Source organism: Mus musculus, chromosome 6 (genome assembly GCF_000001635.26).
Source record: "Mus musculus strain C57BL/6J chromosome 6, GRCm38.p6 C57BL/6J".
Lineage (NCBI taxonomy): Eukaryota > Metazoa > Chordata > Mammalia > Rodentia > Muridae > Mus > Mus musculus.
Window position 1 is genome coordinate 84883613 of NC_000072.6, and position 23180 is coordinate 84906792.

General features: G+C 38.7%; 1 protein-coding gene across 5 annotated transcripts in view; it reads right to left on the bottom strand.

Annotated features, from left to right (window-relative positions):
• Exoc6b (exocyst complex component 6B) overlaps nucleotides 1–23180 on the bottom strand; it is a 451773-nt gene that overhangs the window by 265127 nt on the left and 163466 nt on the right. For all 5 annotated transcript variants that reach the window (XM_006506729.3, XM_006506728.3, NM_177077.2 and 2 more), the window contains one exon: nucleotides 6905–6973. In XM_006506729.3, the coding sequence (XP_006506792.1) occupies nucleotides 6905–6973 (69 nt within the window). The remainder of the gene's footprint in view (nucleotides 1–6904; nucleotides 6974–23180) is intronic.

Genomic DNA, 23180 nt, shown 5'->3' on the forward strand with positions numbered 1-23180 from the left:
AGTAGAATGTGTCTGGCTCTTTTCTGTCTAAGTTGGTTCCTTAAAGGTATAACTATGTGTCTTAGATACTGTGGGAATATACAAGAATGTTTTAAGAGGGAAAATAAAATCCATGAAAATTAGAATAAAACAATTACAACGTGGGGCAAGTGGAATCTGGCCTAAAGCATATAGAATCACCTAGAGTTCTTAAAAATAAAGTTCCAATAGATAATCAGACATGAACAACGCTATTCTAGATCTGCAGAGAGCACCCACTTCCCCTTCTATTCCTGCTCCCAGGACGTTTTAGAAACAACTCTCTGGGTCTCTTACAAAGCAGCTTATCTCTAGATAAACTAAATTATGAGCTTATTGAAAAGTTGTTCTGATTATCTTGTATCTTTCAGCATAATCGGCCACATATGATAGCTTTAAAAAACATAACTTTAGGAGCAGATTTTTTTTTTTTTTTTTTAGTTTGTAAACATTTTATTCCAACTACCTGAGGAATCAACATTTTTTCTTTTTTATTTAAATATTTTTTATTACGTATTTTCCTCAATTACATTTCCAATGCTATCCCAAAAGTCCCCCATACCCTCTCCCCACTCCCCTACCCACCCATTCCCACTTTTTGGCCCTGGTGTTCCCCTGTACTGGGGCATATAATGTTTGCGTGTCCAATGGGCCTCTCTTTAAGTAAACTTCTTGTGTGATAATTTCATACATATTCTGATGGCTCTCATCCCAGTCCCCCCAGCCCCCTCAGGCCCCACCCTCTCAACACCTGTCCTGCTAATTTCTTTCCCACATTCATATCTTTGTGTTTGTGTTCCTCTGATTTTGATTAGGGCCTTCTGTGTGGCCTTGAAGTTGGAAGAATGCATTGGAAAGTGGTGGGTATGACAAAGCATACAAAACTAAAGACAGTAGTTCCCCTGTCCCAGAATCCGCCCAGTAGCCTACAGTTTAGCAGTAGAGGTAGGGTCCCATGAGCCACTCCCCTATTCACAGCTGACTGCTCAGGGGCCTTGTCTTGTGGAGGACCAGTACAAGGAATTGCAGCTGCTTTGAGTCCACGACTGCACGGTTTTGTTGTGTCTAAAGGATGGGATTTCACTACCCTTCTTCAAGCTTTTACATGCTAGCTTCAGATGTGACAGTGTAAATGACGAGTTGGGAGCTGAGCCATCATCTAACACTCGCTGCTGTCTTTCAGTCTTTACAGAATCAAGAAGTTGAGAATAAGTAAGACTGCTAAAGCTAATCATTTTGTTGAATTTACAACTCCAATAGGGTCACAAACTTTTCAACTATTTATTTTCCAAAACATTTTAGTTAATAGTCAACTTCTATCAAAGTTCATTAACAAATTTTAATAAGAAATTTAACATTCACTAAGATGCGTCACTCAGAGCTGCTCATACCTATTTCTAGTTTCCGGATTCTTTCCTCCTGTTGCCTGCTGCTCTAAGATCATGGTTGTCACTTTCCCCAGCTACCGCTGAAGGCCACACCAGGGTAAATCTGCAGATTAACATTGGGAGGTCACATACTATCTTGACCCCTGGTGGGGAAGAAAAAAAGTGGGGGAAACATGTTCCAAGAAGGTTCCTCCCCACCCCATGCTATCTTGGCTACCACTGGGGTAGAAATGAGATAAATTCTAGGCCTGATACTGATTCACTTCTAACTACAACTGAGTCTGAGAGAGAGAGAGAGAGAGAGAGAGAGAGAGAGAATGAATATGAGCTGAAACTTAACACATTTTCTTTCTAACAGTTCTGTGCTGGATATTGCTAATATATGTGGTCATAAAACAGCTATTAGCTCACTTGCAGAGGATATCATATTCTTAAGAAAAAAAGCAGGTCATCAGCTTGTCATAAAGAAAGGCTGCCTGGAGAATAGAGATTTATGACAAGGCAACAGACTCCTTTTCAAATACATCTTACATTTAGACTAGGTAAGGCTTCTAAAACAACAGAAAAATCAAGATGGCAAGATGCTCTCAGGGGCCTTAACACAATGGGTACTCAAGTAGACCTGGCATTAGCTATTCTGGGGCACAGATGTGTACTCAGCAGATTGCTGCCTCTGTAATAATACAGAGAAACACTCCACTCTTTCCTATACTTCTCTACAGTCTCCTTAGGCTACTGAAGAACAGAACTGCAGTTCTCAAGATTCAAGTAATAATAAGGGGTTGGTGTTGTACATTAAGAAACATCTGGATTACTGCTAAAATTGCTAACCAAAGATGTCAGAAATCTAGAAAGAACGCTTTTTATTATAACACACATGCATAAAAATCATAAATCAAAGGTGTACATTTTGTCAACATTTTTAATATGGGAATTTAAATTGTTATAGATCATATCATATAGATAACTGGAGACCACAATGCCACTAGGAAGGAAGATTATAAGTGAAACCCAAGAAATAGAGGCTCTGGCTTTATTCACAGGCTTGCTCTTCTGTGAAACCATAATACCTAAGCATCTTGTTATATGCTGTGCATAAGATGGATTGGCATGGTTAACCTCAAGATAACTTAGAAAGATGCTTCGGTATATAAAGGAGCTTAAAGTTTATGCAAATCCCTACTGGACTGAAGTTGATTTGAAGGCTGCAACCCATAAATATGGCAGATAACCTTGGGTCACTAAAGGTTTCATAAAATATGCTAGGCAGACTCATTTATGTATTCACTAGACAGACAGTCCATCCATCTTTACAGGAACAATGCACAATGTACAAGAACCCCGTTATTATCCATCACTTCCTTAACAGGAGAACTTTGAGATTGTTTTTTCCTTTAAAAAAAAAATGTTTTTTTTCTCTAATGACTCTGATGTTTTATTTTCTCACCTGCCGATCTTTAAACTATATGTTTTTAAGCTGTAAATTGAAGATTTAAACCATATCAATTGTTTAAAACAATTCTACACAATACATCTACCTTTGCTCCCACACACTTCGATTGTATGATTACATCAAGGCCCAAGTCTCCACCATTATCTGACCCTTGTTCACTTTCTTCCCTCCCCTCCACCCACCAAACTTTGTCCTTCCTGTCAAAGTTCAGCACTTCCTAGAAAAGTCTCACTGCCTGTTTGATATTGTACTTCACTTCAGTCACCAGAGGAAGAGTTACAGGTGCTTGGCCCCATCTATAAGACCATGACCGAAATCTGACCTCCTGTTACAATACATGAACTTCTGCCCTACTGATAAGGCTGGCAGATATAAGTAGGATTTTTCAAATAATCCTTTGGGAATTTATAAGCAGCACAACCATAAAGGGGGGTGAATGGAAGGTCGGTTTCACTAAAAATAATAAATATTGCCATGTTTATTCAAAGTGTGCCTTGTTATGCTCCAGGCCAAAAGTTCAGATAAACACTATTGTAAATGACAAAATATTAGAACTTTTTGTTACTTGTGTTATGATCCTTCCGTTGGACAGCAACAGAGCTGCCCCAACCCCCACTACGTAAGTCCCTGCCCTGGCAGTGAATAATATGTCCTGAGATGAAAATATTGGATTTGCTTAAGGATCAAAAAAAGGGTGGTTATCTCTTACAATCATAAACAAACACTGACTATTATATATTTCTAATATTAATTAGTAAGGCAAAAACAAAAATACCAGATTAAATTAACATTGTACCTGCCCTATTGATGAAGAATCCACTAGACTATGATGACTGGTACAATAAACACAGAGTTACACACCAGGCCCTACATAAATGTGGAGAACAGATCTGCTGATTTCAGTCTGCAATATTAGGAAAAATTTGCTGGAAGATAGGTATGAAATAAGTAAGAAATGTGAAATTAAAGTGAAACAAAATTTTTAAAACTCAATGAAATGAGAGTAGTGACTGATAGAAGGGCTAATGTGCAGAAAGGATGACAACCACAGCATGCTTCAGAAACTAAAGGCAAGATGATAAGCAATAGGAAATGTGGAAGACCTCTAAAGAGCCATGACTGGCTTTGTTCTTCGACATTTCAGTGTCTTACAAGATAGATGGTCAGTAAAATGAAGCAGGTAGTCCATGCTAGACATGGCAGGAGCTCCCTGATGGTAGAGGGAATACTGTTTTCACTATTAGGGTAGAGAAATAAAGTGAGTGTTTAACCAGCTATGATTAATATGTGAATGAAGGCAATGGCCTATGATAATAAAATTCAATTATATTCACAACATCTACAGGTCAAGATATGATACTCAGGAAAACCCAATAACAGTGTAGATTTCTAACTGGTGATAAGAAAAAAAATATGGCTTTCTTAATTTTATTCAGAAGCCTGCAGGGCCAGTGAAGTGTAAGAGACACATTGATGCTAAGTTTCCACCACCTGTAGAAATCTCCATAAAGTTGAGTGCAGTGGTTTTCTTTGTTTGTTTGCTTGTTGCTGTCGTCATTAGGGGAGACAGAACCCAGATCCTCACTCAATGCTAAGCACATACTCTACTGCTGAGCCCATGCCCAGATCTAGAGCATGCACCTCTAGCAAGAAACAGAGCAGTAGCACAAGCAGAACTCTGGGAATAGTGAAGGGCACAAAGATGAGCTGACAAACACCAAAGCAGGCAGCAAATGGTTAAATAAAGATGCCAGTAGACAGCCAGTAGCTGGGCAGAAGAGACATAGGCTTGGGGTGTGAGGAGACCATGAGGAGAAAAAAGAGGTGGAGAGAGGAGAAGACACCATAGGATAAGAATCTTAAAGTCATGGCCATGAGGGCTGGCCAGCTGGAGTTAAGAGCAGTACAGAGAGAGCCGAGTAAGTAGTCACTGGGAGTTGTTCATAGGAAAGTAGATTCTAAGAGCACAGAGAGAGATATCTGCCCAGATTTAATGCTGATAAAGGCTTACTATAAATTTTTTAATAAGAGAGAGAGGCTAGCAGAGAGGAAGAAAACCATGCTATAAAAGGGAGAAAATAGACTAAGAGGCTGAGAGATAAAACTGATCAGTAAGGTCAAGGTGCAGCAGAACACACACTCAGAAAGGTGAGAAGAGGGAAGAGAAACAAATATTGGAATAGAAGGAAGCAGTGCTATATGGTTGATGTTTATTCTCCATTCTTCAGTACCCAAATTTTCTTTTGCTGAAGGCCTAAGATTAATGTTTACTATATTAGAAAATGGGAACATTATAATAAATATTTATATTGATTAAACATTTTTAAATATGCTCATTAATACTGTGACAAGCTGTACTTTACCATGAAGTAATGTGCACATCTGACATCAACACAGCTTTGCGAGTGACAAGAATACATCCTCAGGTCTATAAATTCAGCACCAAGTTATGTATGCTATTAGCATCCTTTAGTAAAATTGATGTTAGGTTTTACTCAGAATCCCCATAAGTCTAGACTAAGAATGTCTAAATTATAAATATATATTACAAAACACCTATCATCAGCTGTGAATTTCCAAACCTTAGCAACACTACGAATGGTCCTAAAACCTGTGCAGTTCAGGTAAAAATGGTTTAAAGACTGTTACAGAAAATTTGTCAGTATCAAATATTTCACACTTCAAATTAGCATAGAATCCTGTTCCATTAGATAGTTTTCTAATTTGATCATTTCTAAACCAACAGACTGTAGTTTTCAAAATGTTAAATCTATATATTCATAGTAAATTAAGAAATAAATTTTAATTGACAATTTATTTGATAATAAGAATCTAGACCTCCTGACTACATGTCTATACTTCATAGTGCATGCTTCTGAAAATCTATGTATGGATCAGCATATGACAACATCTCACCAGACAACTGCCATTTACTACATGTCACTCATTTGCCAAGGACTGAGTTGACATTATTTCACTGTCAATAACTACAGTAGCAGGAAATTATTTTCCCATTTCATACACACGTAAGCATAGCGCTAGGCTACCCTAATACACACAGGCAGTAAATATGCAAGTAAAATGTTTTACTGCTCTGTTAGAATTCTCACTTGAGGCAAATTTGTTCTGTTTTCATAAAAACGTAGAAAAGCTTATAAAAGGCAGCACCTGGCAGTAAACAGCACTGCCATGGTACCGTCATCGTGGAAATGCACTTCCATCCTGGTGCACGGCAGTGATTTACAGCATAAACCCTCACTTACCTAGACACCCACACATATTCCAATCCATTTCATACACTAGAGAAATTAGAGAAGTATTAAAAACTGTAAACGGATACTACCATTTCCATCAGCACAGTGTGAATAATAAAACTCTAGAGATGCTGTCAGGGAATGTTGTCATCTTGGAGCAGGAGGCTTTGGAGGAAGATGGTCTGAGGTTGGGAGAATAGTTACTTGTTTGTGTGTCTGTTCAGGCTTATTTTAGGTTTTTTTTTTTTAAATGAACATTCAAACATTATAACCTATAAGTTAAAAACTAATGGGCCTGATTATCTCAAAATTGAAGATGTTCATTTCAATAAGCATGAAACACAGTTTGCAGTACAGAGACAAACTGGAGGGATGTTTGCAATATCCTACACTCTCAGTATCAACTCCACAGTCTAGTGACACCACATTATTGCCCTTTTACTGGTGCTTTACAGAACAAAAGGGATGATTGTCAAAACATGTAAATACTTTTCATAAATCCTTTACTATATATAAAAAGCAGGTTATTCTAGGTTAAATATGTTACATTTGAAACAGAGAAATCTGAATACATTTTTACTCATAACCTACCAATCTGTTGATGACTCTTTGAAATCTCATCAGCTATGTTTGAATTTTACAAGGCAAATATAAACAAGACTCAAGCAAGAGCAGAGGAATTAGTTAATACTCGCTAAACAATACTTTGCTCAAAAATAAAGTAATAATAATAACAACTCAGAATTTGAGATTTAATACGTATTTATTAGGATGCTCAGGTAAAGACTCACCAGGACAGAATATATGTGTAGACACCGATACACAGGAGAGAAATCCACCAAGTCTTGAGCCCCAGGTACCTAGAAACATACAATTACAAAAATATCACATAAAGTTATTATGGGGAAAACTGCGCTCACTTTATTTTTACTACTCAAGCAGTGATTTGTTTTCCAAGCCAACTCTATAAGTGGAAGATTCAAAAGAATCATGTTATCAGGCTGAAGAGATGACTCCCCAATTAAGAGTGCTTGCTGCTCTTTCAGAAGACCTGAATTTAGTTCTCAACACCTATATAATATAATTCATAACCACCAGCAACTACAGTTCCAGGATCTACAACACCCTCTTCTGGCCTCCATGAGTACCCATACATAGTTGGCACACACGTACAGAGACATACATACACATAAATAAAAAATAAATAAACCTTAAAATCATGTTCTCAAGTAGGAAGCACACTTGTAATCTTAGTACTTGGGAGGATGCAGGAGGGTCATGAATTCAAGGTCATTTTAGGTACATGAAATTCTGTCTCAAAATATGAGAGAGAGAGAGAGAGAGAGAGAGAGAGAGAGAGAGAGAGATCCCCAAAATCTTAGTTCTTTTCCCCTAGTCACAAGACTAATAACCTTGCTGACAGAGTACAGGTGGCAGAGTCCAACAGAGATGAGATGGCAAACCTGTTGCCTCTACCTTCAGAGACACATGTGAGCCAAGGGCCACCAGGGAAAGTGCGAAGATGGAACTGTGACTTTAGTGACCCAATTCTCCCAAAGTGCATGGAGTTTATATAAAGCCAAGTTTCAGTGGTCAAAGCCAAACTTGCTACTCAAGATGGATGTTTTAAAATGGCCAGTTATTAAAGGGTACAAGTATTAAAATTCTTAAGTTCTATATTTCATCAAAATAAAGAAGTAACACAGAAAGGAGGAGACACCTTATTAAAAATGAGGTGACATGTGGAAAAGCCAAACCAAGAAGTTACTTGAGGATTTTAACGTGAATAATGAATGATATGTTGACCAAACTGGTACACATTAAAATAAAAAGTAAGAATTGAGTGAGAACTGAAATCAACTCTCAGGATTCAGAGTTTGTTGGTGGCCTGACAAGAAGCCGGTCAGAGCTAACTGTGATCTACAGTTCCTCAACTAAGGAAGGAAGCTGTCATTTGTCATACACAGATTCAATAAGAATAAACAGGGACCTGAAAATACATACTAAACAAAATGAAACGAAAAGGGAGAGAAAGTGGAAAAGGTCCATAAGTAATTACAATAAAGACCTGGCTGGTTTTTCCTGTGGCAATGGTAACTAGGTACATCACCAGCACAAAAAGAGAACAGATACATCTAAGCTGAGTTAGGCTGGCTCATGGTTGCAGAGCTGGCTCCCTTTCTTTCCTAAAGCAAACACTATCTCTTCCTCAGAGCACAACTTCTCTAACCAGGACTTTTCTCATAATCAAATGGCCTTGCTCTATACAGCAACTGCAATGCTCGCTGGCTGGTCACCTGGCACTCTACCTTCTGCTCCACTCCACCAGGCAAATCTTAGGTATCCCATACCTAATGAAGCTTCTGCTGTGAGAGCCAAGAGGCTCTGCCATGGGATCTCTTATTTCAAGTGACCACTCACCTCTATATAATAGCAGCATGGAAACTTTAAGGAAATTTATCTTGCCAGAAAAAAAAAAAAGGAGCTAAACACTAGGTAAACACAACATCAAAAGAAAAAACTGAAGATTTATAACAAAATTTAAACTACATAAAAATAATGTATGGACATGAAAAAAGACAAAGAAAATACACAGAGTAAAAATGGTATACAAGAAATGAATTGTTTATTTAGAACAATGTGGTCACTTATGATATATATAAAAGGATGAGAATTTTCTTGCCTAATTCTGAGCAGCACCTTCTGCCACAGCCTTGTTTCACAGGGTCTTCATACAGTTTGTTTATTTAGGTTCACTTTGTCAGAGAACCAGTTTCTCCCAAAAAAGGAACCCACAGGAAGCCATTCTCAGGCAGGACCTTGGCCATTGACCTGTCAGTGCCATCCTTACAGAATGAACAGCAATAGTAAGGGGCAGTTCCCTAGAGAACCACGAAAAATAAGCTTGCAGGCCTTTTAGCAAAAAAGGACATTGTTGCTAATGGTTAGGACTGGTCTATCTCCACGCATGTTTTCTAAAAGCTACCTCATACAAGATGGCAAAGTTCTATCCTGTCATCTGCAGCAAATCTGTTTTCTGTCTGTTTATAGTGTCCAGAACTATAGGTATTTGATCTAATATTTCATGGTCCTGAAACGAACATATAGAAATTATCCTAAGTACATGCATACCTGTCCGTTTGGAAAGCTCGAGACAGAGAGAGAGAGAGAGAGAGAAAGAGAGAGAGAGAGAGAGAGAGAGAGAGAGAGAGAGAGAGAGAGAGAGAGAGAACGCTAGGCAAAAAGTAAAGGAACAAAAAGAGGCTCCTGCTCTCCCTCCTCCACAAACAGCCCAGTATTTAGAAAGCCTTTCCCCCCTGCTCCCCTCTGAGAGCACACTAGGAGTGAGCACTGTGAAGAGTCAGAGAGTGCTGTGAGGATAGAGGCATGTCAAGTATGCACTGACTCATGCTGCTTTGAGCTGGATGTGTTTTCTCTGCTTCTGCTAATGAAAAAGAATCACTTACATCTACAGAAGGGAAGAGGGAAGAGCAACAAGCACTGCGTGAAGGAATGTCACCCTTCTGCAAGATGGAATGTGCTTTCCAAAATCTAAAAACACCGGTGGAGGAGAGCTCTGGGACAAGCAACTGCCTGGTGCACTAGCAGCAGCTTGTCTGGCCTCTAAGCTGCTCTAGTTCACAGGTTCTTCCTCCCTCCTTCCTTCACCTCCCCTCCCCTGGAGTTGCAAGGAATGATTCAAGCAGATTTAGGTTTCATCAGGGAGGGGTCCAAGGACACTTTCCTAAGCTAACAATGACTGCCTCTAATGGTTTCTGTCTCCTAACAAAAGCCATGACTCTTTTATCAGCGTCATCTAATTTTTCCTTTCCAAAGTAAATAACAGGGCCCTTGCATTTTACACATGTCCAAATTTGACAAATCATTATCCACGGAGACTGGAACTGATAAGAGATAACTTTGTGGTGGGACCCTGTCATTTCCTATTATAAAGACTTTCTTTGGGGCTACAAAAACATGATTAAAATAGTTAAACATTTCCTGTGCCTGGCAGTCAGGAACTCAAGACATTAAGACCCTGGAGTCTGTATTTTTCTAGAAGTTCAAATAGACCTAGGAAGATACCAGCAGTGACCACAAACAGTACACAGGGCACAGCCATGCATTGTATCTATTGCTAAGAACTTATATGAAATCACTTCATCACCAAGGACAGCAGCTGTCTAACTGCCTGAACAGTTCTAGGAGCAGTAAATGCCTCCCACCAGCCAAATACTTAGGATTTTCTAAAAAAAAGGAACCATTGGTAAGATTTTAGATGTTGTAGCTATGATTTGTACCCCCAGAGAATGTCATATAAGTTAAGAAACAAGCATTTTTAACAATACAAATAATAGCTATTAAAAGGGATGTTAGAGCAACTGAACACAGGAGCAAACAGGGAAACAATTACTTCATGTTAGTTCCATTTCACAATTATACAGACAATAACAGTTTCAACTAAGCCAATACTTTCCAACTGTTGTCTGAGTACTTGTTGAACATCACTTACATATGATGTGCATGCCCCAGTATCCAGCACACAAGCTACTCTATAAAGGACCAAAATGACTCAAGGGCAAAAGAGAATACAGGATAAGAAAAGCAAATGTATAAATGGAATTAATAAAACCTGAAAATGATCTTGTATCTACAAAGATATTATTTCTTGAAGATTTGAAGATTTAGAGTAAATGTGGACTATCACACAGTCAAGAAGAAAAGAATTAACATCTCCGATCATAAAACTGTTTGAGAAAGGCCAGGAGAGGATGGATTTATATGCTATCTTTTCCTTCTTTAATAGATCTTGCTTCAGGTAAAAGGAGAATGGAGAATGGGTGGTGGAAAGTCTCATCAAGCATAAGGAGGCACTATTACACATAAAGGAAGATTTCTGACTTAAAGTTAGCGATGCCACTCAAGCTTCAGCTAATGTTTCACTTAATACTTCCCTAGTCATCACTTCCCAGAAAGAGTCTTGGTAAGTAACTACCTCTGTTTTACACACTTACTAAGCAAAGCTAGTTAAGGTTGGGTGTCCTGGCAAGGCCAGGAGGCTAAGGCAGAAGGACCTGGAGTTTGAAACCAACCTAGACTACATCCCAAAATCTTGTCTCAAAAACAAAAATCTGTACACAAACTTATCTAACCTGATAAATGTTCCTGCTTTGTTGCTGAATAAGTGTAGTCTTATACAAGGGAAACTAAATACAAGAGAGAGTTCCTTTCTTCTCTGCATCCCAAAGCAACAAATGGATTATGGTTCCCCTGCACTGCTCATAAACACAGAACATTAGTCCACTCTAACTTTGCCGTTCACACTTTGCCTCAGAAGACAAGCACACAAATATCTGCTCTCCTCACCCTTGTGCACATTCCTCAGTTATTTTTCTCTTAAGAAACCTTTCAAAGTAGATGGACTGAACAAAAGGAGGCTCAAAGGAATTTAGGTATGTTTCTCACTAATTATTTGAGCCATTTTCCACCTTCAAAATCCTTCTGATTGCCACTACACACAAAGCAATTTCTTGGTATTGGTAAATGAGTGCAGGAACCAGGGCTTATTTCTAAGCATTAGATGGATCTGAAGTCATTAACTCTACCAGGCATTCTCTTCAGGGAGCAAACAATAAATGATTAGCTAGATAGAATAGGCCTTTGCATTCAGAAATTCAACTGAAGCTGCCCACATTACGTTTGGAAGCCAGGAAATACCTGCAGACATTTTTCACCAGGATGCTTTCTAAACTACTTTGCTTCCAGAAGTTCAGAGAAAATTAAGATAAAATTCATTTGACCATAGGCTCTCATAAAGAAGACTAGACATCACAGACTAACAAACCAGGAGGAAGCAGAAGTCATGTAAGTAAAATGATGCTCTAAGCTTTGACCAGAGCTCAGTCCTGAAAAGTTAGAATTCCCTTATAAAGTTGCTCTAAAATAATTAGGAACCTTTATGAGAAATCCCTAAAAGGGCTAACATTTAAGTTGTTCAAGTATTTGTCCTAAACATAAGAAGTTTAAAAAAAATGAACATTTTTCCCTTATTGAGACACTGTAAAACCTCTGTGGCTAAAACCAAAGGATAATCTCTTCAAGATTCTCAGCTTCGGTCTGAAAACCTCAACAGTCTTTATTTAACTAGAGTCCAGTTCATGTAGATACTCAAAATCATTAGGGACGGGGTAGGTTAACAGTAAACTCGATACTGAACACAAAAGGCTGAAGAAATCAGGGTGAAAAAAAATGTGCAGAAACAACTGCTACAGCACTCTATATATAAGGTCCTTGTCCCCATAACATAGTCCTAAAAATCTGCATATTGAAGGGGGTGGTGGGAAAAAAAGGGAAGAGAATGGGGTAGAAAGAGGAAAAGCAAAAAGCAGAATAGTAGGTAACAAAAAGAGATACAACACTTTCACAGGTCGGCTCTAGTTTAAAAATCATTTTAAAAATGAAAAGACATGAGGCAACTTCACCCACCATTCCAGGGATAAAAACGAAACCTATACCAAGATGCCACTCTTCCTGTGAAAGTGGGAAAAAAAACTGAAAAGAAACCATCTTAGAAAAAAACTGAAAAGATATATTTTTTTTAATCTCTGTTAAGGTAAATAGTAAATAGATGTGAGTGTAGGATCCTTACGTAGGATCTCAAGACCAGACAGGATACAACAACTTCAGGATAAATGTGCAAGGTGTCTTCCAGAACAACTGGCTTATTTTACATATCCACACCAGTGTCTCATGACACAGTGACATATGACAGTCTTGCCAGTACTGTTTTTGCTGGTATACTTTTAATATACCTACTGTAATAGGTGTGAAGTTGAAACAACATTTTTATAAGAAAATGTTAGAAATCACTATGCTTCCATGTATGGACTGACCCACTGAACTAAACTAAACTACACTACATACAAAAAGGAACCCTTCCTATTCAGTAGTGAAGTTAGAATGAGAAGAGTTTCCATGAACCAACATGGTCTTCAGAGAATATTTTCACATGAAAAAATATGTATTATGCTATATAACATTATGAATAATAAAAGACACATATATGCACTAATAATGCTGGCAATGCAGAGGCTAAGCAGAAGGGGGCAAAGGATGGGGATGGAGAAGGGATTTCACACAATACAACTTCTCATGTAACTCTGCCTTTTGAAGCAGGTTTATACTCAAAAATTTTAACTGCTAAGGTTGGAGGGAGCCTAAAATACTATTAGACAGATTTAACCCACATAAAAATTAACTAGAATGTGACATGCACGCCTGCCTGAAGATACAGGAACATTGCAAGAATAACCTGTGATGGAGGACATAACTGGGGGATCTGCATGTGGGCTGCTTATTCGGTAGCAGCACTGTTCAAAGATGAGTTTCTGAATACGATCACTATGTTGCAATGAAATCAAGGAATGCCATTCTCAAGAAACAATATGGCCTTTGCCATTTTCTCCTCAGCAGCTCCGTTCAGGGAGAGGAAACATACGTGGCCAGGTCTTTCAATAATGATTTCACAGAAAGGAGATAAGCAACACATATATTCTAAGTGATGTGTCTGGAAGAACGTAAATAAGATGTTTAAAATATGCTCTAGCCGGGCGTGGTGGCGCACACCTTTAATCCCAGCACTCGGGAGGCAGAGGCAGGCAGATTTCTGAGTTTGAGGCCAGCCTGGTCTACAAAGTGAGTGCCAGGACAGCCAGGGCTACACAGAGAAACCCTGTCTCGAAAAACAAAAACAAAAACAAAAACTTTTTATGCTCTAAAGTTTCCATTCACCCTTCTAATGCTCCTTTTGTCACCTGGTTATGTGTACAAACACCTGCTTTACATCTAACTATAAGCATATATAATGTTGGGAGCACATGAGAAAGGCTGCTATCATTTCACAGTGTACTCTGCTAATCAAAAGATATCACAAAAGAAATACCTAGGGCTGCTAATCAGTATGATAAAACACTATCTTCTCATCCCTCATTTTTGGATGAAGAGCTAATATAGACAATATCATATTTCCCTCAGAAAGAGGGTAAGGCAATGACTGGCAGCTACTGCTTGCAGGCAGGCAGTCCACGGAGAGTCTGCCACCGTGCTGCTGGGGTTCAGTCTACTACTTCCTATGATGAGGAAGAGTCTCAAGTAGAAAAGTCCTGACTTTTATGTAAATTCGCTTAGGAAGTGACACCTGCCCCTGCTCAGGAGTAGGCAGCCAGTCCAAATTGAACTCTATGGGCTTTTGTTTATTGTTCATTGTCTTTCTGTTTTGTTTCATATTTTTAGACAGAAAAACAAAATAAAATTGAGTGCAAAGGAAGATGGAGAACATTATCTGAGAAGAGCTGGAGGAGGGATAAATATGATCAAATATTGTATGAAATTCTCAACATAATGACTAAAACATTATTTTATAAATTATGTATTTATTTTTATTTTATGTGTATAGGTATTTTGCCTGCATGTATGTCTGTGCATCACATGCATGCAGTGCCTGAGAAAACCAGAAGAGTGTCTCAGACCGTCTGGAATAAGAGTTAACAGACAGTTATGAGTGACCATGGGCTTCTGTAAAAACAAATGAGCCATGAGGTCCCATGGAGTAATTCTTGGTCTTAGTGCCTGAGCTGCAGTTGTCTCCTGAACCGATACGTCCAAGGCTATTCCCCCACTTTCTCTTCTATTAGACTTAGTGCATCCAGTTTTATGTTTCGGACTCAGATATACTTTAACTTCAGTTTTGTACAGGTGATAAATATGAATCTTTTTGTATTCTTCTACATGTAGACATTCAGTTAGACAGCACCATTTATTGAAGATTATTTCTTTTCTCCACTGTATGGCTTTTGGCTTCTTTGTCAAAAATCAAGTGTCTGTAGGTATGTGGGTTTATTTCATTTCTGGGTCTTCAATTCGATTCCACTGATCAATCTGTCTGTTTCTATACCAATATCATGTAGTTATTACTACTCTATAGCTTAGCTTGAAATCAGAGATTGAGGGAATGGCCAAACAATGACTGGCTCAACTTCAGACCCAACCCATGGGAGAGAACCAACCCCTGACACTATTAATGATACTCTCCTATGTTTGCAGACAGGAGCCTAGCACAGCTATGATCTGAGAGGCTTCATCCAGCAACTGATGGAAACAAATGCAGAGACCCACAACCAAACATTAGGCAGAGCTCAGGGAGTCTTGTGAAAGAGTTAGGGGAAAGACTGAGGGAGCTAGAAGGGTCTAGGACACCACAAGAAAACCTACAGAGCTAACTCACCTAGGGCCATGGGCGCTCACAGAGACTACGCCATGTATGGACTGGTCCTAGGCCCCCTACACATATGTAGTAGATATGCAGCTTGGTCTTCATGCTAGTTCCCAACAACTAGAGTGGAGCAGTCTCTGACTTAGACTCTGTTGCCTGCCTTTGGATCTCTTCCCCTGGATGACTGCCTTGACTGGCCTCAGTGGGAAAGAATGGACTTGGTCCTGATGAGATTTGATGGGCCAGGATAGGTTGATACAGGATGGGAGGAGGGGCAACACGACTCCCCTTCTCTGAAAAGAAGGGTGGGAGGGGGAGGAGGGGAGGAAGGGAGGCTGTAATTAGGATTTAAAGTGAATAAATTAACTAATGAATAAAAGAAAAAAGAAAAGATTCCCATCTCTCCAGCCCAATAAAAACATTATTCTTTAAATTATTTTTAAATTTAAACATGACAACTGCTATGGTACAATCTTTTATGATCTTCAAAAGTCTGCATGCTAACAACTTAGCCACTGGCCTATGGCACTGTTGGTAGTAGAGTATTTAGGCTATGAAGCATAAAAGGATGTTAATCATTAAAGATATGCCATTCAAGAGGATATTAAGACTCTGGCCTCTTGAATTAATGTGCACTCTCTCTCTAGCCTCCTTCCCTCTCCCTCCCTCTCTCTGATGAGGAGCAGTAGTGTTCTACCACACGCTACCCCATACCATGTACCATTTTATCACAGCCCCAAAGTAAGAGACAATCAGCCACAGGTGTAATTCAAGATAAAGACGACATCCTTATAAAATGTCTATCAAAATAGTTTGTCAAATTAGTACACTAACACAGCTACTAATTTAATTTATTTTTGTTTGTTTTGTTTTTTGAGACAGGTTTTCTGTGTAGCTGTAGCTGTTCTGGAACTCACTCTGTAGACCAGGCTGGCCTCGAACTCAGTACTGGGATTAAAAGAGTGAACCACTACCACCTGGCAATTTAAACATTTTTAAAGCATTGTGCTGGCCAAGAACAGGTTCACAGCTGCTCATTTGATTAATGAACAGGAAGTGCCCTGTATCTCACTCTAACGTTCTGACAAATGATGCCCATTTTCTTCAACCACCTGCCAATGTGCTTTACAATAATTATGTTGGCACTGGAGTAGCATCATTTTTAATGGAAGACAGGATAAATTTGTATCCTTTTCTGCAAAAGCACAAAGGTAACAGAACTTATACTTCCTAAATATGTATTATTTGTACACTTTCCACTCCACCTGTATTAACTTGACCTGGGAGAACTGTGTCTCCCCAGCAACTCCTATGTTGAAGCTCTATTTCCTAATACGACTATTTGGAGACATGGCTTTTAAAAACAAATGGGATTTAAGTCATGATGGTGTCCTTACAAAAAAGGGAAAGAGACACAGGCAGGAAGAAACATACAAAATGAAAAGCAACGTGAGGATACTGCTCAAGGTTTCCAAAAGACAAAGAGAGGCTTAGGAGAAGCAAGCTACAGAAACTTTGGTTTTTCACTTGGAAAGGTTAATGTCTAGCTGTTAATCCTTAGGCCATGACTGTGTTAACAACCTACCACTCACCACAGTCAGAAAATTCCTAAAGGTTCTAACTGCATACAGTTTGTAAGGGAATTTGCAGTTCTTGCTAACTCTGCTGCTTTTTTTGTTGTTGTTGTTTTTTGTTTTGTTTTTTTAAGACAAGGTTTCTCTATGTAGCCTTGGCTGTCCTGGAACTCACTCAGTAGACAAGGCTGGCCTTGAACTCACAGAGATCCAACTGCTTCTACCTCCTGAGTGATGTATTCTGGATGCTTTTACCCCAGTTGGTGTGGATGTCATGATAACCATTATCCTTAACTGTTTATGTACAAATTACAAGAGCTATAGACTAGAATATGAAGTAGGTGCTATATGTGGCACTAACAAAGCATTCTGAGATTGCAGAAGCTCTTGAGACGCAAGAATAAAGAGGAAATCATACACACACCTTGCTCTTTCAAGCTACTCCACGCACACTGCTTCCCTATTTCAGAAAAGTCTTAGGGTTTTAAGTTCATGCAAACACAAGTTACCAAAAAGGATGTCTACTTAGAGCTCACATTTATTTTTTTAAAAGCACATAATTACATTGCTGTAACCATTACATGAGAGTGGCATTGGATGCCATGTTATGCTCACAGCAGCCCCACTCTCAAGTGACATCATAGTCTACCTCTATATAAGCATATCAGCTTCAAGCTTCTTTGCATTTTATCTTCAAGTGATCCCAAAATGGTATTGCTGATAAATATGCAATTAAAAAATATTCTCAATTTTTTAAAGAAGTTTCAAATGGGCAGTTAGAGAAAATATCAGATATATGATGGTCTATTGCAGGTTCATATAAAGCAATCTCTCTATATCACACATAGTTTCACTAAAAAAATAAAAAGCAATGTAATTAAGTGTCCATAGAAATGGTTAAATGCCAGATATGACTAGCTATGGAAAATGCATCATGATTATGTCCCATTCATTACCTTCACCAAAAATTTAAAAAGCACAAAGAACTGTTACCAGCAAATAATTTTCTTTGCAACCGTGCTCAGTGATAAGAGGCTAAGTCCATCACAAGGCAATAAGTTGAGGAGAGTGAGACTATGCTATCTGCTTTAACATGAGGACTAGTTTCCACCCACAATGACAAACTCAAGGCTTGATTTCATTCTTCAATTCCCCCAAGCTATTCAGCTTCTTCCATCCCTAGCCCAAAATTAACTTTAATGATCTATTAACTATCTGTTTTGTGTATGAATGGCTATGTTGTAAATGTTTGGGTTTTCCTACTGACCTCATTCCCTGGTTTCTAATCAGGCCATCATTAAGGTAAAGATATAGTAAACACCCTAAAATGCCATTATTCAAAGAATATATTAAAGATGTGCCCATTAAAAGCATAGGAAAGAAGTTTGGGAGATGGTTCTGTTGGTAAAGTGCGAAAGTGATGCATGCCTATGATCCTAAGGATGGGGAAGCAGAGACAAAGGGACCCCTAGGGCTTGGTGGCCAACTAGACTAGCGAAAGCAGGGTAAGTGATCTCCAGGTTCACAGAAAGACTGTCTACAAAAATACAATGGGAAGAAGCTGAGGAAGGCACCTTAGCAACTTCTGGCTTCACATGTACACATATGCATATGTACCCCAGATGCCAACCACAGGAGAAAAAATAAGATTCATAAACTTACTAAGTTAGAACTAGATAATTGTATTACATTCTTGATAGTATAAGTTATAGAGTTTTAAAAGTAAAATATAATTCTCCTTTGAGTACTGCATTTTAATTTTTTCCCTTATTTTCTTTTGGTGCATTTGTTTATTTGTTTTGGTTAGTTAGTTTTTTTGGGGTTCTGAAGAAAGTGTCCCATACCCCAGGCTGGCCCCAAACTCACTATAGAGCTAAGGCTAGCCTTCAACTTGAGATCTGGCTGTTGCCATCTCCCAAATGTTGAGGTTACAGATAGAAACATGCACATGGCTAAATACTGTATTTACTTCCACAAAATACTTTAAAACATTTCAATAGAAAATTCAAAATGAAACTCAAGCATTTTGTGACAAGCTTCTACTCATGCATTTTGAAAGGTTTCCTCAAGGTTCTATTCAGCGTTCTATCTCAAAGTATACTCAGAGACCAAAGACACCACCTTCACAGGGAACCTTGGTAAGAACATAGGCTCTCCCAGGTTCATCTCTACCTGCATCTTAATGTAATGCCCAGAATCTATATCTTAATGTGAGTCCCAGGGAGGCCTAAGCACACATAAGTTCAAGAAGAGCCTCTCTACATTAGAAATTTTTCATTTGGCTCCTAGGGACAATGCATTTCCCAAATCCTTGAACTTACATTCTCACACAAATACACACATCCTAGGAAGACACACTGAATGTTTGTATCAAGCTTTCAAGGTAATATGTGACCACTAATAGACTAAGAACCTTGCCCTGTAGGAGTCTATGCCATAGTTACCCTGCTTTTGGGTTCCAAGTTACTTCAAAAACTATGCTGCTCTCAATGAGGTCTGCTGAAGAACGACAAGAATGAAGGTCAGAACGTCACAGTAGGTCACGAAAGACCTTATCACAGGAATTTATTCACAACATGCAAGAACTATGCCAAGAAGCCAGTTTGGAGACATCTAAACAAATAATTCTCTACATGAGGTTTGAGATTAAGAATGTGCACTTGAAGAAGATTCAAACTGAGAAGTAAATAAATATAAGGTAGGGATTTTTTTTTTTTTAAAGATAGGATGCCATTAGAAAGTGAAGTGCTGAATTCTTGTTCTAAGAGCTCAGTCAGCACATCTCTAATGTGGACTGGTGTCTGACTGAGCTGTGGGGTCAATTAAAATATTACCTTCTTAGTACATTCTTCTAATACTTCTTTTATGAGGCTCCTGCCAATATATTTCATTTCCTCCACTGTTTTCATTCTCTCTGAACCTCACTGGATAAAGCAAAGGAACATGGCCCACAGACTCAAAGGGACAACCTTGGGAATGTCAGGGAATTAGTAATGAAGACTGACTCCTACACAGAAGAACCACAGTTGATACATCAGAACTGGGTATATATTTTATTTTCTGCTTTTCCCCTCCAGTCAGTATTTTGGGTATATATTCTCTAAGGGTTTAGACTGTGACTAGCTTCTGTTTCCATAAACCACAGTGCAAACTTCACTCCATTAAACATTAAACATCCAAATGTTTTGGACATGCAAAATATTAAAAAGGATTACCTCAACTTTATCCCCATGTGTGTGCATGCTGAAGTTAGAGTCAGCTGTAACATGCTCCTCATCCCACACCCACACCCCGACTACTGAATGTGGGTGCTGGGAAGCAAATTCTTGGCCTCTGCAAAAACAGCAAGCACTTTACATCACTGAACCACCTCTTCAGCCTAATTCATCTTCCTTGAGAGGGCAGTATGCTGGATTCCTGCGCATTTGTGAAGAGTCTGATAGCTGTTTCTATGTCCAGTGTGGATCTACACCCTCACAAAAAGATACTGCATGCAACAGAAGAAAAGGCTAGTAAGTTTTAGAGGATCAAGTCCACTCTAACACGTTCAATCTTATCAGGTAAGTGGTAAAGTCTTTTTAAATGACCCACTAAATAGCACTCAAAAAACTTTTTGCAATGGGAAGTAGGTAGATACCTAGTAAGATTTCTCACTACCTAAGTAGCCCAGATATTAGAAAGAAATGACCATTCTACCAAAAGTTATTTACAGATTCATTGCAATTCCAATCAAAATCCTCCTCTCATTCCTCACAGAAATAGCAAAAAAACTATCCTAAAATTCATGCAAACCACAAAAAAACCCTAGTAGTCAGAACAATTCAAAGAAAGAACAATGCTGTGGGAATTACAATGTTAGTGTTAAAACACATTACAGAGCCATAATAATAAGAACATTCTGGTACCAGAATAAAACCAGACATATACACACTAATCAAATAAAATCTAAGACCCAAACAAGAGTCCATGTAACCTCAACCACTTAGTATTTGACAAAGACACCTAACACATACTCTGAAGAAAAGAAAGCAACTTCAGCAAACAGTGCTGGAAATGTCTTCAGGCAGAACAATGAAGTTACACTCATATACCTGTATCTATCGCCTTGCACAAAAACTAATTCCAAACTGATCAAAGATGTAAACATGAAACATGGAACACTAGAACTGCTAGAAGAAAACATACACAGTGCCCTACATGATAAAAGTGTAGGAGAGGACACTCTTACTAGAACTCCATTTGTCCAAAAATTAAGGTCAACAATTGAAAAGTAAGACTTCATAAAGCTAAAAAGCTTCCACACAGCTAAAGGAATAATCAACGGGGTGAAGAAGAATTCTATAGAATGCAGAGTATCTCTACCAGCTCTCCAACTAACAAACGATTAATATCCAGAACAGAAAAAGAAGTCAGAAAACAGAGTCAAAAACAAATAAAAAAACAAAAAACAAAAAAAGACCCATTAGAAAAATGGCCTTGGCACCTGAACAGGGAGTTCTCAAAAGAAGAAAAAAATAAATGGCTAAGCAGATTTCTGAGCTCAAGGCCAGCCTGGTCTACAAAGTGAGTTCCAGGACAGCCAGGGCTATACAGAGAAACCCTGTCTCGAAAAAAAAAAAAATGTTCATTATCCCTTGTAATTAGGGAAATACAAACAAAAACAACTTTGAGATTTCTTCTTATCCGTGCCAGAATGGCAAAGATCAACAAAATAACTGACATCAAATTCTAGAAGGGATATGGGAGAAAGGACATCCTTATTACTCTTGGTGGGACTGCAAACTGGTACATCCACTATGGAAACAGGTATGGAGATTTCTCAAAAGAAATAAAAATAAGCTAGGAGCTGGAGAGACATCTCAGTGGTTAAGAGCACTACTAACTCTTTCAAAAGACCTGAATTCAGTTCCCAGCTGAACATGGCAGCTCACAGCTGCCGATAACTCCAGTTCAAGGGGATCTGATGCCCTTTTCTGACCTACAAAGGACCCAGGCATACACATGGCAAACAGATATACATGAAGGCAAAATATTCATACAATAGAAATAAAGGTATTTTTTAAAGAAATGAATCTACCATGTGACCTAGCAATATAACAACTCCTTGGTATATAGCCAAAGAACTTGACATCGGACTCCACAGATTCTTGTTCAGTCATATTCACTGCTACCCTTGGTTGCCACCAAGAGGTAGAAAGTAAACCTCTATTGCTGAAGATGCCATGCACCTCAGAAACAAGGTGCAGAGATCTCTAAGCTGTAACTAAACTGAATGTCTCTCTAGGGAGTAAGTAGCCATGGTACCAGAAGGCACCATGCAAGCTTTCAAAGGAGGGAGGCAATTAACAGTCCTACCCAATTCTGATACCTATGAACCACATCATCTAACAGCATGGTATGACTGATTACCTGAAGGATGCAGTAGTGGCATACATACCTAGATGGTAACCAACAGCTCTTTTGTTGGCCTTGAGCAGTAGCCAACAACTCTCTAATTAGACTTAAGCCCCACTTAACAAGAAGGAAACCACAACTAGTACTAGAAATCTTGATAACTACACAGTGCTAATGAAGTCATGGTTATTGGAAGAAAATATACAACCAGTATTTTTGTTAAACTAGCATAATCTGTAAATATCTGGCCATTTATCCCTAGGTAAGTGTAGTCTTCATCCCTCATCAAGGAAACTTCTCTTTGTAACAGACTGAAAACAATACAGAAAACCACAACTATCAAAATCCAAAGTTGTGAAGCCCAGTCCCAGTGGATACATCTACAAAAACTGCCACACCTAAGGCTCAGAGAACATTTAAGGAGGATGGGTATGAGAGACTGTAAGAGAAAGAGGATCCGGGATTTTGTTGTGAGATTGTCTCCTACTAACATCAGAAGTTGTACCGGTGAAGTCTCACCAACATGACAACCCGAATATGATCTGAAGGAGGAGAAAACCAGTGAACACAGCAAAGCCCATGAAGCCTCAACCCTACACCAAGAACTACAGCAACAGAGGAAAGCGAGGCGGGAAAGAGGTGGTCTTTACCAGGGAAGAGCACACAAACCAGAAGTCCAGGGTCAAATGGTCAACTTTGAAAACATGTATACAAGTAACATAATACAGACTGAGCAGGTCCTACAATAACAATTAGAGAAAAAAGAGGACACGATTTTGAAAGAGAACATGGAGGAACATATGAGCAGGTTTGAAGGGAAGGAAGAAA